Source organism: Barbus barbus, assembly GCF_936440315.1.
Source record: "Barbus barbus genome assembly, chromosome: 12".
Classification (NCBI taxonomy): Eukaryota; Metazoa; Chordata; class Actinopteri; order Cypriniformes; family Cyprinidae; genus Barbus; species Barbus barbus.
In genome coordinates this window covers 20,634,338-20,656,372 of record NC_136740.1, presented here as the reverse complement: position 1 = coordinate 20,656,372, position 22,035 = coordinate 20,634,338, and the positions used below count along the sequence as shown (strand labels likewise).

Genomic DNA, 22,035 nt, shown 5'->3' with positions numbered 1-22,035 from the left:
AAACAGATGAAGAATTACAGGGCATTCAAAAATTTCCATCATCCTTCTGCATCATAATGCACTTACGTTTAAGTTATCTTAATTTTGTTTTGAATTATCAGCAACTGACATTTTAGATGCTTCTGACTCTCTTTTGCACAATGAATATGTTTAATGAAACTGCAATTCAATTAAAAATACACTAAAAGCCAGTGATAAATAAAACAGTCTTCTAAATAGTGAACTGTTTGTTCAACTGTGTGTTTCTTTCTGTCTTTTCCTTTCTCTTTTTAAAATTAGTTGTGCAATTCTGTTTTTTCCACTTTTCATTTGCCAACAGAACAACACAACCTCTGGAGGAGATTCTTTGGCACAGTTATAGGACTCTTGATCCATTAAACTAAAATTGTGCAATCTCAAAACGTCCCAAAACTCTGCCTGGACATGCCATGTTTTTTCAATTGACATTAGCAGTGAAGCAAACATTTTGAAAAGGGGAGGATCTCTGGATCAGGAAAGTATAAAAGTTGTTCTGGTAACAAATTCTCAGACACACAGAAGTTTCAGTTTGCTGTGAACTATGATGTCCTTCAAGACTGCGCTGGGTCTGCTTCTCCTGGCCATGGTGGCCATGGTGGCTGAATCCTCGTGGGGCAATGGTACATTTACAAATCTTTTTCATTTTTGAAATATTTATTAAAAATATTTCATTTAAATAACTAACAAGAATATGGATTAAAGTTGTTTTCAGCCTTAAACTGTTTTTATTGTTAGCACTTGTGCACATTCAATGGAATGCTCTATTTTCCATTATGTTAATCTCTTCAGGGAAAGGAAACTCTTACAGTTATGACATTTCTACAATGTCTGGCCTGAGGAAACTATACAACTCCAAAGTTTTCAATGCAGAGAGGATGACCAGACCTCTAGAAGGGATGACATTCCAAGTAGGCAAATTTAGCCACTCTGGAGTCAGGTAAAATCAAGATATGATCCACATTTTTGTCCATTTATTTTGTGTTGTTGTATGCATCGTGGTGAATACATCACAGTTGTATATTGAGGTGAGTGAGCGTTTTGAATCTTATGCATTTCGTCTGCTGGTCTTGCTTTTAGAATCACTCTAGAAGATGGCACTAAATGGCTGGTCCATAAAGGAGATGGCTATGGCATCTCATCCCAAACTGTCGTTGTGGCTGCCCGTCATATGAACAGTGACTGGAAGGCAAGTATTTTTGCAACTTTGGTGTAGCTTGAAGATAAGGGTCAATATTTTATCTTTGTATTAAAGTCTACATTTTAGTGTAGGAATTATTTAATACATGATTCACTGTCAGTTTTGCTTAGCTTTATCATTTTGTAATTTTTTTATTATTATTTTTTGACAGGTTGTTGAGACAAAAAATTTCCGTGGGAGAAAGACAGTGTCTGACTTTGTGAAGGCTGGAGGAACAGACTACAAACTTTTGTTTGATAACTGCCATGATGCAGCTGACAGGATGATGGATGGTTAAATTTACTACAATTACGTTCATATGCATGTGAAGAAAGCATGATATAAATCAATACTTTTTTGTTAAATCAATTTGATAAGGCATTCTCAACTGTTAGACTGCTGTGTTTATTAAATCTTTTTAAATGCATGATTGTGTTTTAATTGATTGAATTTTAGTAATCTTTTGGAATTTAAAAATGGATGGCTCAATATCAAAACTATTCAAATTTAGCTAACTCGTTTTGAAATTCGAAAATGTATCATATTAGATTATTCATGAGCTGTAGGTGTCACAGAGGTTCATGTTCAGTTTATCCACAAGTTCTATACAGATTTCATTGGTTATGCCAACTACTGTGTTGCTTGTCTACAAAGCACTTTTAGAAAGCTTTAGAAAACATTCCAATTTTGATTCTTTGAGTTTCTGAATTTAGTGTGGAAATTATTTTGCTTAAATGTTACATATTTCATTCAATTTAGACACTTTTATTGTGACTAGACTGATTGGGTTAATAAAAGTGTATTAAACTGACATCATACCTTTATTTTGGGTATTATTAAATTCTAGAGAAAAGCTGCCAAAGAGGTTGGATATTTGTAAAAGACTATATTTTACTGCAACCTTTGCTCACCTGCATTTGAATGCTGTTTTGTACACCCCCCCCCCCCCCCTTTTTAGTTTAGTTCTGACTCATTTCTCAGAAGAAATTCTGATTTTTTTTTTCTTTCCATTTGCCAGCAGAACTACACAAATGTAGAAATTCAAAACTTGACAATGACAAACTCTCAGAGGACTTCTTTATAATGACCATATTACGTCTTAAAGAAATAGCTCACTCAAACGTTTTTTTTTTTTTTTTAAGATTGCATTCACTCTCATTGTGAAATGTTTGTTGAGCTGCAAACTGGCTAGAAAGGCTCTGTTAAATTACAATACTATATAAAGAGAAAAAGAGATTTTATCCAGAATTGATGTGCTGTTTGTGTACTGAATGTGAAAGACCTGAATGATGGTGGATGGAGTTTGTATAAATAAAAAAATTTGTTTGCCAAAGAGGCTAGCTAAATAGACACTGCCTAAAAATTAGCCTGACTGTACCTCACCTGTTATCCCATGCCTTTCGCTTTGTGTGAACAGCATTTATCATCATTTGCACTTAGTGTACAAGCGAGTGTTTATAAAATTAAGTTACATTTTTCTTTACATAGCTATTCAGTTTGTTGACCGACACAAATAAAACCTTTGTTTTCCAAGGCAGTTTCCTTCATAAGACTGTGCAGTCCGGCTCTTTCCTCTGCACGGCATGTTTGTTTAGATAAATCAGCAATGAATCCAGCTTTTGGGGATGATCCCACAGAAGTATAAAATGCTCCAGTAACAAAATCTCATCAGATTCTCAAGAACTTCAGTTTGCTGTGAACAATGATGTCCTTCAAGACTGCTATTCCTGGCTGTGTTGGCCATGGTGTCTGAATCCTCATCAGGCAAAGGTACATTTATAAATTTTGTTAATTCTGACTTTGCGTACAAGTACTCTTTTTACATTGTCTGCATCTTTAGACATTAATTTAATTAACCAGCTGTGGTCTAAGGTTTGTTTTCTGCGTCAAATTATTTTAAAGTTAGTAATAGTGCATATTTTAGGGAAAGCTCTTGACTCTTTTCAGAGAAGGGCCCCTACAAATATGACCTTTCCAAAAAGTCTGATCTAAACAAACTATACAACTCGAAAGTGTACATGGCAGAACTGTTCACCAGACCTCTGGATGGGATGCCCTTCCAAATAGGCATACTGAGCCAGGCAGGAGTCAGGTAAAAGCAAGATTTAATCAACAGTTCTGTAATTGTATCTTGTGTTGTATGCATATGGTGAACGAAAGGCTCAATATATCACACTTGTATATTGTGTGGAGTGAATGTTATGCATGTTTTCTTCTTGTCTTGTTTTTAGAGTGACTCTGCAAGATGGCTCTAAATGGCTGATCCATAAAGGAGACAACTATGGCAAATCATCCCAGACCGTTGTTGTGGATGGCCGGCATATGAGCAATAATTGGAAGGCAATGATTTAAAATCCTTTTCAATTTTGTATATAAGATACTCTAATCATTTTGGTCTTTGCTTAAACTTTTTTTCAGCTTAAAGAACAAAAAGATTTTTGGTGGGAGCAAGACTGTGTCTGATTTCGTAAAGGCTGGAGGAACAGAGTACAAACTTTTGTTTGATAACTGCCACAATGCAGCCAACCAGATGACGGATGATTACATTTGCTACAGTGTAAATTCACTGCACCTACATTGGAAATATAGTTGTAATGCTCGTTTAATGAAAAGAGTGGATGCTGAACATTGTGTCACATAGCCTACTGCCATGTTGCTTAAAAAAATTCAATGATAATCTTTTAAATGTAGTATTTTATTTAAATTCATTGTAGCCTTAGTCACGTTTTGACATTTTAGAATGGAAAACAATATATTTTTTATTTTCTAGCATGTCATCATCATGATAAAAAAAAAAAAAGGGAATAAAGCTGCTGAGCTGCAGATGGCGACAGAGGTTCATGTTTCCCTCATGTTTCTTCAAGAGTCCTTACTGCAAAATTGCAAAGGTTGTGCAATATTTAAAGTGCCAGAAAATTGCAAATCAATTGTAATTGATTTAGATATTTAATTATGGTGGGGTAATCTCATCCAATCTTAACCAATAATTCAGCACCATACAGCACAAGAGCGAAAGAGAGCACATTAAAAACTGTTTCTGAAATGCATTTTTTTAAAATAAGAGAGGCATGCATATGTTTAGTGCTTGAAGTTTGGCCAATTCATGTAAACTAACTATATAAAAATTCACAAAAACAGCATTTGGCAGCAGAGATGGTCGATTTCAAGCTAAAGTAAATGGGCTCTTTCTTTTCAACAAAACAAACAAAACACAAAGCATCTGTTTAACCTTGTATAGTTTTCCCCCTCTGACTCATGTTGTATGTTGTTATGTTATGTTATGTTTGTTATGTTATGTTATGTTATGTTATGTTATGTTATGTTATGTTATGTTATGTTATGTTATTTTAATGTATTGGCTGAATCCTCATCGGGCAAAGGTACATTTACAAATCTTGATCATTAGTTAAACATTAGGAAAATAGTAATGTCCTTGATAAGAGTGTATCAGAGAGTGTATACAGTACGTTGATCAAAGGCTTGGTTTAGGGTACATTTTGAAAGCTGGTAAAATAGTTGAGCATATGTTCTTTAGCCAGTTTGGATGGAAACCATGCATGTTTATTTGATGCATTTACAAATGCTGTGCAAATGCAATGCATGATTAAAGAGTTAAAGGTTTGCCTAATTCAATTTTAAGTTGGTATAAAGAATATTTCTAGCATTTATGCATGTAATATATTTCAGCTTCTTTATTTTTTATAGATTCAAAGATTATTTCTTTATGTTCATAGGTCTATGCACAGGATGAAAGAGCATTTGTGTCTTGAGAAATACACTCAAAATGACCGAGAAACCTGCAAACTGACTGGGATATCTTTTGAGGTTGGCGCCAGGGTCAGTGCCCCAGGACTACATCCAAAAATGGTACAAATTCATTTTGAAGGTCCAATTAAAAACGAAATAAAATTACTACGTTATAATAAAAAAAAAATAAAAAAAAACATGAATCTTGCAAAAGGATGTCTCACTGTAGCTGCATTGAATGTATATGCTAATTTCAGAGATGCTTCTCTAAATCTTCTCAAATCAAGGCATTTTCATTCAATGAGCACTCAAGGATGATTTTTGTTTTTGCACATTATTGTTTATGTATTTTTTTTTTTAATCAGTTCTGGCTTTTCCCACTTTCCATTTGCCAGCAGAACAAACTTGACCTCTGGAGGAGATTCAGAGCTTTAGCACCTTATAAAACCTTTATCACTAGCTATAAAACCTTAAAAAACCTTAAACTAACATTGCGCGATCCAGCTCTTTCCCAAAAATGCCATGTTTGTTCAGATAAAGTGGAACAAACGTATGAAAAATGTTTTGTTGTATTTATTTAGAAATACTTTTGATAATAGTCGGGCAAATGTATACTGGGATTGAAGCGATGTGACTTGGTAAACGTTTTATTGCCAGTATAAAGGCTGATAATGGCTGGAAAAAACAAAAGAATAATAAGGATTATGTCTCATACCTGGCGGAGGTGTGAAAGTTCTGTTTCCTTAAACTAGTTTGTCATGCATTTCTTTATTTCAGCACATTTACAGGTAAATCCTAGTATTTTAAATTTGCGATTAATCGTGATTAATCACAGTCCATGACTGATTAATGTGATTCATTTTTTAATCGATTGACAGCACTAATATATATATATATATATACAGTTATGAACAAAAATATCGGCACCCTTGGTAAATATGATCAAAGAAGGCTGTGAAAATTAATCTGCATCATTAATCCTTTTGATCTTTTATTTTTAAAAATCACAAAAATCTAAGCTTTCATTGGATAATAAGAATTTAAAATGGGGAAGAAATATCATTATGAAATAAATGTTTTTCTCTAATACACATTGGCCACAATTAACGGCACCCTTTTATTCAATACTTGTTGAAATCTCCATTTGCCAGTTTAACAGCTCTAAATGTTCTCCTATACTGCCTGATGAGGTTAGAGAACACCTGACAAGAGATCAGAGACCATTCCTTCATCCAGAATCTCTCCAGATCCTTCAGATTCCCAGCTCCATGTTGGTGCTTCTTCTCTTCAGTTCACCTCACTCATTTTCTACAGGGTTCAGGTCAGAGGACTGGAATGGCCAGCAGAAGCTTGGTTTTGTGCTCAGTGACCCATTTTTGTGTTGTTTTTGAGGCTTGTGTTTGGATTATTGTACTGTTTGAAGATCCAAACATGGCCCATTATAAGATTTCTAACAGAGTCAGTCAATTATTGATTTTTTATCTGTTGGTATTTGATAGAATGCATGATGCCATGTGTCTAAACAAGATGTCCAGGACCTCCAGCAGAAATATAGGCCACGACATCAAAAATGCAGCAGTATATTTCATTGTACACATTGGGTACTTATTTATCCCTGTGTTCACCAAACCCATCTTGAGTGTTTGCTCCTAAAAAGTTCATTTTTTAGTTTCATCTGACCATAGAAGCCAGTCCCATTTGAAGTTCCAGTCTTGTCTGATAACTGAATATGCTGGAGTTTGTTTTTGGATGAGCTAGGAGAATTTTTCTTGAAACCCTCCCAAACAACATGTGGTGATGTAGGTGCTGTTTGATAGTTTTTTTTAAGGTTTTCTGACCCCGAAACTCAACTATTTTCTCCAGCTGTGGTCCTTGGGAGTCTTTAGCCACTCAAACTCTCCTTCTCACCGTGCATTAGGACAATATAGACCTCTTCCAGGCAGTTGTGTAACATTTTCTGTTGATTGGAAATTATTAATTATTGCCCTGATGGTGCAAATGGGAATTGTCACTGCTCTAGCTCTTTTCTTAAAGCCACTTCACTAATTTGTGAAGCTCAATTATCTTTTGCTACACATCAGAAATATATTATTTGTTTTTTCTTATTGTGATGGATGATTAAGGGAATTTGGGCTTTGTTTTCCCTCCTATTTATATTTCTGTGAAACAGGAAGCCATGGCTGGATAAGTTCATGTTCATAATCACCCTGGAGTGCTCAAAATTGTGAATATGGATGGGAATATACTTCAGAGATATTTTACTCGTAAGAATTTTTAGGTGTGCTAATAATTGTGTCCAACGTGTATTTGAGAAAAACATTTAATTCATAATGATATTTCCCCCCATTTTAAATTCTTAAATTCTTATTATCCAATGAAAGATTAGATTTTTGTGATTTTTTTAAACAAAAGATCAAAAGAATTTACAATGCAGATTAATTTTCACAGCCTTTTTGATCATATTTACCAAGGGTGCTAATATTTTGGGCCATGACTGTATATATATATATATATATATATATATATATATATATATATATATGTGTGTGACAAGTGTATTTAATACATGATTTGATCTTTGATTTTTTTTTACTAAACAGTTTAAAAAAGAAAAAAAAATTCATGGGACCAAGACAGTGTAATGAAAGTGAGGAAACTGCCTTGCACTTATTTTGGCACTGTACATACTCAGTTACACTATGGTGTAAGGTCCAAAAGTTTATTAGTGAGAATATTCAGTGTTTAAAACCTTTTTCACTCTTATGGGAAAATTTACTTTTTGGCTTTACTGACTATCCTGACCAAGAGGAACAGTACTTTTACTTAATTAATTTACTTGTTCTGTTGACCAAATTTCACATTCATAAGTGTAAATTTACCAATAAAAACCCAATTTTATGGTTTTGTTAACTGAAATATGTATTTATATTGACAGTATCAGAGACTCTGTGAATAAGACTTTGAAAGTTTGAAAGTTTTGAAAGTTTGTGAATTTTACAATTTATTTATTTGATTTTATATATACGTGTATATATGTATTCCTTTTTTCTTTTCTTTTTTTTTAAGCTTAATACTTTCCTCCCCCTGGCAACTGTTTTGTTTGTTGTAATTTGTCTTTCTATATTTTTCTTTTTATTATTATTTTGTTTCTTGATAACATGTTGTATGTTATAGTTCTTCGAAAAAAACAAAAAACAAAAAAACAAATATATATATATATATAACTAATTAATTAAGTTAAACTGACATCCCTGCTGCTATTTATACAAGTGTATGCTGTTACCTTCATACAAATCTGTTTATTGTACGGAGCCCCGTCATGACATGCAGGAAAATAAATAATAAATCGTGGGAACGAAATAGTAATGCACCTTTGTGCACCTTTTAGTAAATCGTGCGCACGATTTATTTATTTTTTTCTTGCATGTCACGTGCGGGGCTCCGTAATATTGCACTGACTGCTGATATTTTTATTTTTATACAAATTACACTGACAATGTTACACTTGATGAGAGAGATGAGAAACTGTATTTCGATTCCTCTGTATATCTGCACATATGGCGGCATTAACAAATAAAAAACCTTGAAGCTGAAGTAAATAGGCCCTGTCTCTTTTACAACAAAACAAACCAAATAAAAAAGCGTCTGGTTATGGGTCACGTGTCAGTCTGTGGCGCTCGTGCTTCAGGCATTTTGTGCGTCGCAAGCGTGCGCGCGCACGTCCAGTTTGGGTAAAAGTAACTGAGCTGGAATGAATACAATACACTATAGGAATTAATTGCTATTCTCTCAATGAATTTTCAAAGGTAAATGTTTATGTCACGCGTATAGCGCTCATCAGAAAGCAACGGTCATTCTTTGAGTCGTTTTAACAAAGATAAAAACTGGCCTGTCATTTTTTCTCTCTCTTTTTGCACATAGTTTTATCCCCTCGGAACGGTTTAGCTAGTCAGCTGGTACAACATTAGCTGCTAGCTGCTTGGCTAGCTCTGTTGTGCTAACTGGACAATGAGAGGTTTGACTTGAAGTTTCAACTTTAAAATGATGAGGTGTATTATTTTTGCTCACGGGTTTAGTGATACTTTAAGGAAAGACTTGAAAATTATATTCATACTGCAGGAAATTTGAGAAACTCGTTAGCCAGTACCTAGCATTAGCAAGCTATGATAATCCAGTGAAAAGAGTCAGCTACCCTCTTTCCATATTTTTATGTTTTTTTTTTCATTCTTAAATTTGCTTCTAGGTCTTTTAGAAGGTTGAGTTTTCCTTTATAGGATAGCTAATTTATAACATGGCGATTTAACTTGTGCGCTAGTCTGTCATAAGTGGAGTACAGTAGCTGGTTAGCTTAGTTAGCCACTGTCCTGTCTGAACGCTTTTCTATAAACTTTGATGTATTTACAAGTTTGATTGTATTTTCTGTTGTTTGCATTTAATAGTAATACTTCGTGACACGTTAAAGTGCGCAAACGTTAGAAAAATATCTTACGATATCTCCAGATATAAGTGGATCAGAATACAGTAGGTTGCTCAAAGGCCTGGTTTAGGGTACATTTTGCAAGCTGGTAAGATAGTTGAGCATATGTTCTTTAGTCAGCTTGAATGAAACCGTGCATGTTTTTTTGGTACATTTACAAATACTACCTATGCAAATGCAGTGCATGTTGAAGGAGTCAAATGTTTGTCTGTTTTCTATAAAGTTGTATAAGTAATATGTGTTTGTCTATGTGATATAGTTCATAGACTCATAGATCATTTCTTTATGTTCATAGGTTCGTCCACAGGACGAGAGAGCATTTGTGTCTTGAGAAAGACCTGGTAAGAGTACACTCAAAATGAGCAAGAAACCTCCAAATCGACCAGGGATCACTTTTGAAGTTGGCGCCAGGATTGAGGCCCAGGACTATCTGCAAAAATGGTATGAATTCGTTTTGAAGGTCCATTTAAAAATGCTGTACAATCACTATTTCAAGCATATTGTTTGTTAAAACAGATGGTTTTAAACCGTGGTTCCAGCTGTGGTTTTAAATAAACTATAGTGGAAATTTTAAGAGAAAAATTGATGTAATCGTGCAAAAATGTTTTCTGTGTTTTGTTTGTTGTTGTCCATGATCCATGTTGAATGGTTTCTTTGCAGGTACCCTTCACGTATCGAAAAGATTGATTACGATGAGGGAAAGATGCTTGTGCATTTTGACCGTTGGAGCCATAGGTACGATGAATGGATTCTCTGGGACAGCAACAGACTACGGCCATTAGAGAGACCAGCTCTCCGCAAAGAGGATCTCAAAGAAGAGGAGGTGTCTGTATGTTTGCAGTACTTCCACTTTTCAGATATGTTTATGATCTGAAATGTCTAGGATGACATGGCAAGCATGAGAAATGCAGGGAACTTTGTTGGCTGTTAGAGTATATATGTCGAAGGAAGCTGCTAAAATAAACTTTATTGACGTTTTCAGCCACTCAAATGAAATAAAAGATCTCATTTGCTAATCAGATGAGTGATTGATTCATTCTTGTCTTACAAACATTTCTGCCAGGAGAGACTCAGCGAGATGAGAGCATCTCGCCTTCGTGAGCTTCCTGGAAGTACAGAGAGCACAGAGGACCAAAAAGACTTACCCCAGCAGAGACAAGTACATACCTCAATTGCCCATATACCTTGATCTGGCTCTCTCAAACTGCTTGTCCCATCATTGTTTGGGTTTTTCCTCATCTACATAGCCAAAACCTTTTAATGTTTTTCTTTGGGCTGCAAGCAATCATCCAATTTTAAAAAATACATAGACCTTTGTGACTTATATTTAAAGAGGTGTTGTTACACCTACTCTACTGTCCAAAAGTTTGGTTTCGGTAAGATTTTGTAACGTTTTTGAATGAACTGTCTTGTGTCCATCTATTATTCAGTCAAAAAAAAATTGTTAAATTAAAATATTATTATGTGATATTGTGAAATATTCTTAAATTATTCCTGTGGTGGCAGCGCTGCACAAGAAACATTTCTTGTTGCTATCAGTGTTGAAAACAGTTTTGAAGCTTAATAGTTTTGTGGAATCAGTGGCATATTCTTTCAGGATTTTTTGTTGAATAGAAATCTCAAAAGGACATTTTTTTTTTTTTAAATTGAAATATGTTCTCTGAATCAATGTAAAAAATCTTACTGACCGCAAACTTTTGAAATGTAGTGTATTTAGAGAAAGCTTTACTTTTAGATGTACAGACACAAAGTGCAAAAATATGATTAAGAGTCTATAAATACAGTTGAGGCTTCTGTGGTTTTCTTCAATTGGATTTTAACTAGTATTGTAACTTATCTGTGTGGTTGTTAAACTACTATAATCAGCTTGGCAGGTGCTACATGAAATAGAGGTTTGCGGTGTGTTCATCACAGTTTGTTCTGCTCTAACCATTCACTTTTACGATCACAGCACATCCCATATCTTCAATACAGGCATGGTTGAATTTGTCTGGGTTGTGTTGAATGTAATTAATTGCATGTCTATTTTGTTTTTATTGTATTTTTAGGAATTGAGAGATGGTGAGGAGGTGCTTGCCCGATGGACAGATTGCCGCTACTATCCTGCCAAGATTGAAAGTATCAACAAGGAAGGTAATATCACCTTGCTGATCCTTCAAGGCAGAAACATAATTTTCTGTCAGTAATTAATTATCATTCAGTTCAAATGAATCTGGATTTCTTTGGTTAAGTGTGACTAATGATTGTTTTCAAATGCTTAAGAGAAAGTTTGCTAAAATGCTATTTTGGGAAGGAAAGGATTTAGCCAAATGCATCCACAGGTTAAACATAAATTTTGAAATAGTTTTGAATCAAATCTAAAAGCTCAAGAATGCATTTGCTGTTATTTTGTTTTCTTTAGGCACTTACACTGTACAATTTTATGATGGAGTCATTCGCTGCGTGAAAAGAATCCATATCAAGTCCATGCCAGAAGATGCAAAAGGACAAGTAAGTTTATTAAAGTGACTTTATTAAAGTGAGTCCTCATCAGTTCCTTTTTTTTTTCTAACAAATAGGTTCTCATGAAGTTTAATAGATTTGTTTTTCACAGCTTGATCATTTTTGAGCATGCTTTATAGTTAATTGTATATTTTAGTGTGGCCCTCTATAGTATTGTCCTTGACCTCTTCCTCTCTTTCAGAAGGTAAAATGCATGGGGTCAATCCTGAATAATATTTGAAGACACAAGCAGCTGGTCCACACAGCTTACAGTTGCGTCTTTGTGCCAGTCAGGCAGCTCAGGGATGCCAAATAACTTTATTCTACCTCATCAGTTACCTTTACTACTTTATTAATAGCTTTAAGTTTTATTTATTATTTTTTTTTTTTTTTGCATGTTAGCCATGGTCAGAGGTGTGTTTGTGACCGGTCCATGTCTGATGTGACTGATAGTGTATTGGTTTGTGTTCAAGCAGGACTGGATCGCTCTGGTGAAGGCTGCTTCAGCTGCAGCCAAGAATAAAGGAGGGAACAGACCACGTACCAGCGCCAATAGCAACAAGGACCGAGAGGACAGGAGGGAAGAGCGGTCAGATGAAGAGCTTGACGATGACGACGATGATGATGATGATGAGAGTGAATCAGAGAAACTTGGTATGTGATTTGTTAAGACTTTTCTTGCCCATTGAATTTCTGGATGCTTTACGGTGAAGTTCTTGTCTATACCAATCTGTGTTCAGTTAAATATCTTTCATAAACCTTTGTCATTTGGTTAGAGATTGATCTTAAATCAACAGTTTGTTCATATTGATCAGCCACTTCTTTTTATTTACTGCTTTACACTGCAGAACTGGACTCAGAAGAGGAGGACATTAAGCCGGCTGTTGAGGAGCTTGAACCTGCTACAGCAAAAAGGAGGAGCAAAAGACAAGGCAACTTGTGCAGCACTAAAAGGAGACGTCTCAGCAAGGGGGCAGGTAAACATCATAGGTCCCTAAAATATTGTCATGGACAATGAGGGCCTTGGAGCCTTACAAACATGTTCTAAATTCATCTTTATTAGTGAGAATCATCATGGCTTCAATATTTACTAAATAAACTGTGACAATAATTCAGCAGAGCGTAGTGATTATGACGTTTTGTGTGTGATTTTCCTTTCTAATCATCAAGGGTGTGCTGACACTGAGTCTGAATGCAAAGCAGAGTCAAAAGAGCTTCCAGTGACATCACAGCAGGTATAGATGAAACTGACGTACTGTTATCAACATGATGATCACTTTAGTACACACACGTTGTCATGTTTACTCCTCCACCCTTTAGAAAGTGTCAGGTGCAGAGGCTAGTCCAGCTGATGAGAGATCCCAGTCCGTCAGTTGTCAAAAACCCCCAGCATCCCTCTCTAGCCCATCTCTGTGCAAGTCTCGCTCAAGAAGACTCAAACATGACTCTGGAGAGTCTACCACTAGCAATCAGAACACAACTTGTTCAGCCGCCCCCGAACACAGTCCTTCACCCAGTTTGACACACACCCTCCCAGACAGTACACAAACAGGTAGGTAGTGTTTATGCATTGTCAGCTATCAGAAGGTACAACAAACTAATTAAAAAAATTAAATATTTAATAGATGTGAAAATAATATGCATGTCTGTTTTGCACAGCCCCTACCAACTCCCCTCAGAGAAGGAGACGATCTCAGCGTCTAGCAACAAGCTCTGACCAAGCTTATCCGTCTTCACCACACATGAAGGATTCCAGCTCTCACCCTCCTCCTCCTCCTGTTGACTCTCAAAAAGCTGGTGAAAGACATAAACTTGCTTAAGTAGAGCTTATGGCAGAGTAAAGCACTCAAATTACTGTTCAAAAGTTTTACACAATTTTCAAATGTTTTTTTTTAAAGAAGACTCATATGCTTAACAAGTCTGCATTTTTTCATAAAAGTACAGTAAAAACTAATATTGTTGATTCATTTTTCTATTTTAATATATTTTATAATATAATTCTTTGATGGTAAAGCTGAATTTTCAGCAGCCATTACTCCAGTGTTCAGTGTCACATGATCAGAAACCATTCTTATATGCTGATTAGGTTCTCAAAAAACGTATCTTATTATTGTCATAAATGTATAAAACAGTTTATATTTTTTGGAAACTGTCCAAATTTTTCAGGATACTTTGAACAGAAAAAAAAAAAACAGCATTTATTTGAAATACAATTTGTCACATTACAAATCTCTTTACTGTCACTTCAATTCAATTTATCAATTTAATGCATCCTTGCTGAATAAAGCTATTACTTCTTTAAAAAAAATAAAAGAATCTTACTGACCCAAAACTTTTGAAAGGCAGTGTACATGCATGCCAATAGCACCGCTCTAGAATAGTGTGTTTTGAAATTGCATAAATACCTAATCTGTGTAAATGATACATGTTATTTTATGTATTTATTTAGTTGAAGATAGCAGCACTGCAGTTAAAATAGAAGCTCCACCACAAAAGCCAGCTTCAGGAAGCCCATCCACAGCTCCTCCCACTAGCATTGCTCAGTCACCAATCAGTGAGAAGGACAAGATGACTGACGTGTTGTCCAGTAATCAAACAACTCTTGAAGGGAACTCACCTTCTGTAGTGACAGGTTGGTTGACCATAGAATTGAATGCCTTCATTATGTTTCTCCATTAACCTTTTGAAGGACACTTCATTGACATAATAAACTTCCAAAGTCACATACCAGGATATATTGAAAATATCAACAGTAGATTGTGCAATGTTTATGGTTGTATTGGTGTTGCTGTTGGGCTTTTGTGATATGGGAATACTATGTATTATTTTCTCATTTTATGTTCAGCTGCATGTCAGAAAGTTCCGTCCAGGACTCCTAAAGCCAACAAACATGCCAGAGAGCCAAGTATGAATAATCACTTGTCTTCCACTCACTTCAATTTAAAAGACTGAATATATATATATATATACAGTGGCATGCGAAAGTTTGGGAACCCCTTGCAGAATCAGTGAAAATGTGGATAATTTTACCAAAATAAGAGAGATCATACAAAATGCATGTTATTTTTTATTTAGTACTGTCCTGAGTAAGATATTTTCCATAAAAGATGTTTACATATAGTCCACAAGACAAAAAAATAGCTGAAATTATTAAAATAACCACATTCAAAAGTTTGGGAACCCTTGGTTCTTAATACTGTGTGTGGTTACCTGGATGATCTACGACTGTTTTTTTTGTTTTGTGATGGTTGTTCATGAGTCCCTTGTTTGTTCTGAACAGTTAAACTGAGCACTGTTCTTCAGAAAAATCCTCCAGGTCCTGCAGAATCTTCAGTTTTCCAGCATCTTTTGCATATTTGAACCCTTTCCAGCAGTAACTGTATGATTTTGAGATCCACCTTTTCACACTGAGGATGATTGAGGGACTCAAATACAACAATTAAAAAAGGTTCAAACATTCACTGATGCTCCTGAAGGAAACACGATGCATTAAGAGCCGGGGGGTGAAAACTTTTGAACAGGATGAAGATGTCCAAATTTTTCTTATTTTGTTGAAATATCATATTTTTCCATTTAGTACTGCCCTTCTGACGCGACAGAAGATACTTGCATGTTTCCTGGAAGACAAATGAAGTACAATTTTCCTTGATCTTCAAATTCAAAAAGTTTTCACCCCCGGCTCTTAATGCATCGTGTTTCCTTCAGGAGCATCAGTGAAAGTTTGAACCTTTTTTAATTGTTGTGTTTGAGTCCCTCAATCATCCTCAGTGTGAAAAGGTGGATCTCAAAATCATACAGTTACTGCTGGAAAGGGTTCAAATATGCAAAAGATGCTGGAAAACTGAAGATTCTGCAGGACCTGGAGGATTTTTCTGAAGAACAGTGCTCAGTTGAACTGTTCAGAACAAACAAGGGACTCATGAACAACCATCACAAAACAAAAAAACAGTCGTAGATCATCCAGGTAACCGCACACAGTATTAAGAACCAAGGGTTCCCAAACTTTTGAATGTGGTTATTTTAATAATTTCAGCTATTTTTTTGTCTTGTGGACTATATGTAAACATCTTTTATGGAAAATATCTTACTCAGGACAGTACTAAATAAAAAATAACATGCATTTTGTATGATCTCTCTTATTTTGGTAAAATTATCCACATTTTCACAGATTCTGCAAGGGGTTCCCAAACTTTCGATCCCCACTGTATATATCTAACAAAGGTTGTCCCCTTCCTTTTCAGTTATTAACACCAAGAAGTCTGATGACCCCACTGCTCCCAATGAGTCTTTAATAGACCTGGACCATAATAAATTTAAGTGTAAAGTCCCTGGCTGCTCTAAAGCTTTCCGGAAAGCAAAACTGCTGGACTATCACCTGAAGTACTATCATAACACTGAGAAAGAAATGGACAGCGAGGTCTGCTCACCAGAGAGGGTGGGTCGCACCAGAGCCACATCTGCTTCCATGCCTACAAGCACCTTGTCAGATATGCCAGATAACAAGAGACGCAGGACCGTCTCTACTTCTTCCTGTAGGTTGTTATTTGTCAGGGTGATTTCAATTACATGGCTATGGAATTAACAGTTACACAATTAAACTGAATAATGTTCTTCTCTTTGTGGTCTTAGCTCTGTCCTCTCAGGGCTTCATGCTTCAAATGGACAGCTCTGGCTGTGTGAGGCCTCCTAAGTTCTGTAAGAAGAAACGTTCTTCTGCCTCTGTCAGTTCAGACAGTACAGAGGTCTCCCTACCACCTCCCAATTTTGATAATCTCCACGACAAGATTATCAAGAAGGAAAAGCACCTAGATGGTGAGATATTTCTATAGATTTTAAAGACGATGAATGGAGCTCTTCCTTTGTTCAATTTTTATCTTATGGATATTTATTTGGTCTTCAGGGCTTTGTATAAAGACAGAGCGGAAATTCAAACTGGAGGATAAATGTCAGTTGGTTGGTGAGTTTACTGAATTTTTTTTATCTCAATTTTACATTCTTAAACCAAGAAGTTTTCATCAAATCTTGTATTTCTTTTCTCTGTAGTGAAAAAGAGGGATAAAGACAGAAGGGACAGGAAAGAGAAGGACATTTTCCGAATTAAACAGAAGAAAAAGAAAAAAAAGAAGAAGAAATCAAAACTACACTGTAAGGGCGTGTTGACGAGCGCTTTTTTAGTCAAATAAAAATCTGCCAGAGTTTGGGTTACAAAAAGCAGCCAAGGGCATCTTTTGTTGCTATAACAACAGTTGCAACGGTAGCCTAGCTGCAGAAATGTCGGCTTTTGAAGTTAACGGGGAGGGTGTCGGTTCACAACGACGTTTGCGGGAGAGTGACATTATACGGGGAAGGAAACTGTATGGTGCTTCCAACAATTTTAATTCCAGGAGCTCCGTTTGGATGATGCACTGTTTCATACAACGCCTTGTGCATTTTCAGAGGTCTTTTTACTTAAAGTTTTACAAATACTTTAAATCTTACACCTGTGAGTTAAACATTAGAGCAACTTTCGAATTTCATAAATTTTAACTTTCTTAAATTGCCTCATTTCACTTTAGCCATCAATTTGATGTATGAAATGAAAGGGTCATATTGTTCTCACCTTTGTGCTAAGGTTACTCAGACCTGAATGAGATGTCGTTGGCTTATTTGGATAGGCCGTCTTCCCCAGTACATCGTTCTTCCTCTAGTGCCTTCAAGCACAGCACCTTCCAATACCCTCGTGCCATACTGTCTGTCGACCTCACTGGGGAGAGTAAGTCCTCTCATTGATTTACAGCTTTTTGCAGCCACTTTCCAATAATGGTATCATTTTAGCTGTAGCTTCCTGCCATTAAATTTGATGTGTTCTGTGGCTAAAAGATAGATGTCAACATGAATATGGTGTCAGTGATGTGCACCTCATTTCATGTCCTACTCCTTTTTCCTATCTCAGACCTATCAGACATCGACTTCCTGGAAGACTCGACCACTGAGAGTTTGCTGTTCAGTGGAGATGAGTATAACCAGGATCTAGACTCGATCACTATGGAGGACTTCCAGGATGAGGATGATGATGGTGCCAATGAAATCGTTCGTTGCATCTGTGAGATGGATGAAGAAAATGGCTTTATGATTCAGGTAGGATTACTCTTAGAAAATGCCACCTGATGAACTTTAAAACTAGTTTTATACAGTCTGTAAATACCCAGTTTCATGCAAGAAACATTTCAAGTGTTTTGGTGTCCTTGTTCTGAATCTGCTGTCTGTAAAATTGCAAATAATAGTTTTCTGATATTATCTCTCTGTCTTCACAGTGTGAGGAGTGTATGTGCTGGCAGCACAGTGTGTGTATGGGGCTTTTGGAGGACAGCATCCCTGATCACTACATATGTTACATCTGCAGAGACCCTCCAGGTAACAATCCTGTGCGACAATACTGTGCACAGCAGGATTTGTAGCTTTATCTTCAACTGTTTTTTAAATGGAAATGAAGTTTATGTATAGTAACAATAAAACTGAAATTGCTCCAAGGTTGTTAATGAACTATATACTTTTTTCAGGTCAGAGGTGGAGTGCTAAATACCGCCATGATAAAGACTGGCTTCAAAAGGGCCACATGTATGGCCTGTCCTTCCTCACAGAGAACTACTCTCATCAGAACGCAAAGAAGATCGTGCCCACTCACCAGCTGCTGGCTGATGTTTACAGTGTAAAAAATTTGCTCCATGGTCTTCAGCTGAAGATGGATATTTTACAGTAAGAAACACTTTACCTTTCCAGAAGCATACCGAATTCTTTACATTATGTGGCATTGTTGAAAAAAAGGGTAATTTTAGAATAGGGTACACTTATTCACTATTAACTACGACTTTTCCCTCAATAAAGTCCTAATTTGCTGCTTATTAATAGTTAGTAAGGTAGTTGTTAAGTTTATGTATTGGGTAGGATTAGGGATGTAGAATAAGGTCATGTAGAATAAGGCATTAATATGTGCTTAATTAATACTGATAAATGGCTAATGTTCTAGTAATATGCATGCTAATAAGCAACTCGTTAAGAGACCCTAAAATAAAGTGTTACCAAAATTTTTTACTACCATAATCATCCAAAAAGAATTGTTGCTAAAGATAAGCTAGCATTTTACTATTGTATATACTAATACAGGGGTGTCAAACTCAGTTCCTGGAGGGGCGCAGCCCTGCAGAGTTTAGTTCCAACCCTGCTCCAACACAAATAAACATTGTAGTTTTCAAATATCAGGTGTGTTTAATTAGGGTTGTATCTAAACTCTGCAGGGCTCCGGCCCTCCAGGAACTGAGTCTGACACCCCTGTACTTGACATTATGTTCTTAATATTATTTTTACGTAATATCATACAACCAAGATTTAAAAAAAAAAAATGTATACAGATTCAGTTATTTAAGTTTTGTTAGTATTCATTTAATTAGACACCATTTTCATTATTTTTGTATTAAATCATAAACCACTGAATCAGAAAAAATTAAATGCAAAACACTGACATTAGGGGATGAAATAAAATTGTTTTCACGGTGCCCTAACTTAAAAGGTAGCTTACTTTGTGCAGTTTAATTGTGAGCAAAAATGTTGCAAGCATTTATTTCCTTATTAATGTAAATGAATAGTGTGATGAATAATGATATTGTATGATATGGGAAAAAAATATAATATTTTTGGCCATACTGACCAGACAATGTCGATTTAAATTTGTATAACAATGGTTGAGTTTTTCAGGCCTGTCAGGTTTTAAATTGTTCTTCTGATTGTACAAGAAAAGATGTAGGCACAATTATACGCTTCTAACATATTTTAGGAACAAACACAACCCAAGTTTGCACTTGTGGGCCCGGTCTTGGGTGAACTCTGATGAGGACCAGCCTATGGGTGGCGTTCCAGACTGCCTACTTTTCAAAGAGCACCTCAACCAGAACTCAAGCCCTGAAACTTATATTACCAGTGAGCACAGCTACCAGAAACCTCCCGGTACAGGCCTCGAACACACAAGGGATGAGCAGGGGATGCAAACATCCTCTCAGTTTAACCGAATGGAAGAAGAGGTAAGCAAAGGTCAATTAAAACTCAGGTCTGGATAGGTTCAGTATGTGAAAAGGTAAACAGATTTTGAAATCGGTGCTCTTTATGGTTTGTGTAGGTAAGCAGTGCCATTGCTCTGTCTGGCTGTGTGAATGACAGCAGTGTGGGCTCCATGGAGCAGGCCAGGAACTGTCTGCAATGGCAGATGAACCTGCTTACACACATAGAGGATGTTCAGAACCAGCTGTCTGGCCGTATGGACCTTATCGAGAAAGAGCTTGATGGTAAGGGGAAGAAATATAGGAAGTGCCATTATAGAGTCAAAACCATATTTATTGCCACATGACCAGGGCTGGTTGAATTTATTTCTGTGGCTTCACAGAAGAATACTGCCATGAGCTTAAGTTGAAGTTAAATGTCTTGCTCATGAGCACAGTTGTCATGGCTAATGATTTATCTTTGAGAAGATTTAGCCAGACACCTTTTGCTTACTTTTGCCATTAAAAAAACACAATAAGCAGAGATGCCTTTTGATATTTTGTTAATATTTCATTCTCTTTCTCCATTTCTGTATGAAGTGCTCGAGAGTTGGTTGGACTTCACAGGAGAATTGGAGCCCCCTGAACCCCTGGCCCGACTCCCACAGCTCAAGTGCCGCATCAAACAGCTTCTGACAGACCTGGGAAAAGTGCAGCAGATGAGCACCCTCTGCTCTGTGTGATACACACATTTATAGTGTGTGTTATGAGCTTCTAACGAAACCTCACGTTTCTTCGCACACAACTACGTGTTTGAGAAGGTTTATTCAACATGATTCTCCTGTTCAGTAGGTGTGCACTTTGTGAAGTAAAACGTTGGCCATCACCAAATATGAGATAAGGAAAATTCACATGTAATGTGTGAAACAGGAAGATGTTGGTGTGTTCATGTTGAGTCTAAAACATATCTGCTTAAAGAAGTTGTTGTTCTCCAAAATGGGAAGAGCTCATTATAGCAGATTAATTCTTTCAAATGTTAACAGAAGGGATTATCTATTTTATAAAAAACCTGAAGAAGTCACAACACCACACACAAATTTAGGTTTTAACTTTTTTTTTTTTCTTTTTTTCATCAGTTAGACCCCCAAAGCAAATCCAGTCTGTATTTCCACTCTGTGAGCTTAAGGAAATATGAACTTGACTGAAGAGGGTCACTGGTGGCAGACTGTTTAAGAGTTCATTAACGTTTGAGGAACAAAATCTGGTTATAAAGGTTCTCACCACTTAAAGTCACTTTAAAGTGCCAAGAAAACAGACCACTGTGGTCTATTTTTTCTTTTTCAGACACAAAGTTCAGGATTTACAAGTTTTTGAAATGGATGTTGCATTTTAGACCAGGATTGGGCTCATTTGCGGTCTGATACACTGGCACTAAAGGTTCACAATGCCAACAAGCTTATTAGACCAACACCTAGATAGTTTTCATACAACTTGTCTAATACTTTAGCATGTTTCTCTACAGTCTTGATGGATGCTGTAGCAATTCACAAGAAAACAGGCTACTCTAACTTTATCCAGGATTTACAGAGATAGGTGACTCTTCTCACTAATGTCTGTTTATCATGTTGATACTTTGAGAGTTGCTACCGTGAAGTAAGCTAATCCTGAGATTGATGTAAATGCATATATTGAATCCATTTTGTTCATTTTTTTTTCTTCGAAAAAATGTATATACAGTTTTTATAACTGTAAGGAAAAACAACCAAAAAAACTAAGGCATAAGAGGATAATACTTGAAAATGCCTGTTTAATCTCAATTTCTATTAATCTGTACAAAGAGTGTTTTAGAATTTAGATTTAAAACTTGAAGTTTCTTTTGATGAGAAATACCAGCTGTACATTTAAAGAGTTTATTTAAAGACCTGATGTAATTATCTGTATGTACAACTTCATTAAAAAATATTCTCAACATTTTTTTGTATATGGTCATCGTTTACACTTACTTTATGCATTAATGTAAATGTGAATTTTATTTCTCCAAAGTATTTTCCTCTTTATAAAAGTACGGAGCAACAAAATAAGAGAAGTAACTTCACACCTCTCTGTTCATCTCTGTTGGAAGTGGT

General features: G+C 36.0%; 2 protein-coding genes across 6 annotated transcripts; both read left to right on the top strand.

Moving 5' to 3' along the window:
• Positions 1-506: 506 nt before the first annotated feature.
• Positions 507-2,728, top strand: LOC306877988 (uncharacterized protein). The gene is made up of 4 exons (XM_079430063.1): positions 507-638; positions 808-955; positions 1,096-1,204; positions 1,368-2,728. Exons 1-4 carry the CDS (start codon positions 560-562, stop codon positions 1,491-1,493), a joined length of 462 nt encoding a protein of 153 aa, XP_079286189.1. The 5' UTR covers positions 507-559; the 3' UTR covers positions 1,494-2,728.
• A 5,895-nt stretch (positions 2,729-8,623) lies between these two features.
• On the top strand, positions 8,624-21,888 carry LOC306877640 (PHD finger protein 20-like protein 1). 5 transcript variants are annotated; one of them, XM_079429511.1, is made up of 24 exons: positions 8,624-8,748; positions 9,715-9,860; positions 10,080-10,242; positions 10,483-10,578; positions 11,468-11,552; positions 11,821-11,909; positions 12,374-12,554; positions 12,749-12,877; positions 13,071-13,135; positions 13,221-13,452; positions 13,560-13,697; positions 14,350-14,532; positions 14,746-14,805; positions 16,142-16,432; positions 16,530-16,712; positions 16,801-16,857; positions 16,944-17,045; positions 17,512-17,652; positions 17,833-18,017; positions 18,194-18,293; positions 18,440-18,635; positions 19,711-19,954; positions 20,050-20,215; positions 20,510-21,888. In XM_079429511.1, exons 2-24 carry the CDS (start codon positions 9,778-9,780, stop codon positions 20,650-20,652), a joined length of 3,312 nt encoding a protein of 1,103 aa, XP_079285637.1. In that variant the 5' UTR covers positions 8,624-8,748; positions 9,715-9,777; the 3' UTR covers positions 20,653-21,888. The 5 variants fall into 5 exon arrangements, with proteins under 5 accessions (XP_079285637.1, XP_079285638.1, XP_079285636.1 ...); XM_079429512.1 differs by having other exon boundaries at positions 8,629-8,748; positions 12,377-12,554; XM_079429510.1 differs by having other exon boundaries at positions 8,629-8,748; positions 10,080-10,248; positions 12,377-12,554.
• Positions 21,889-22,035: the final 147 nt, after the last annotated feature.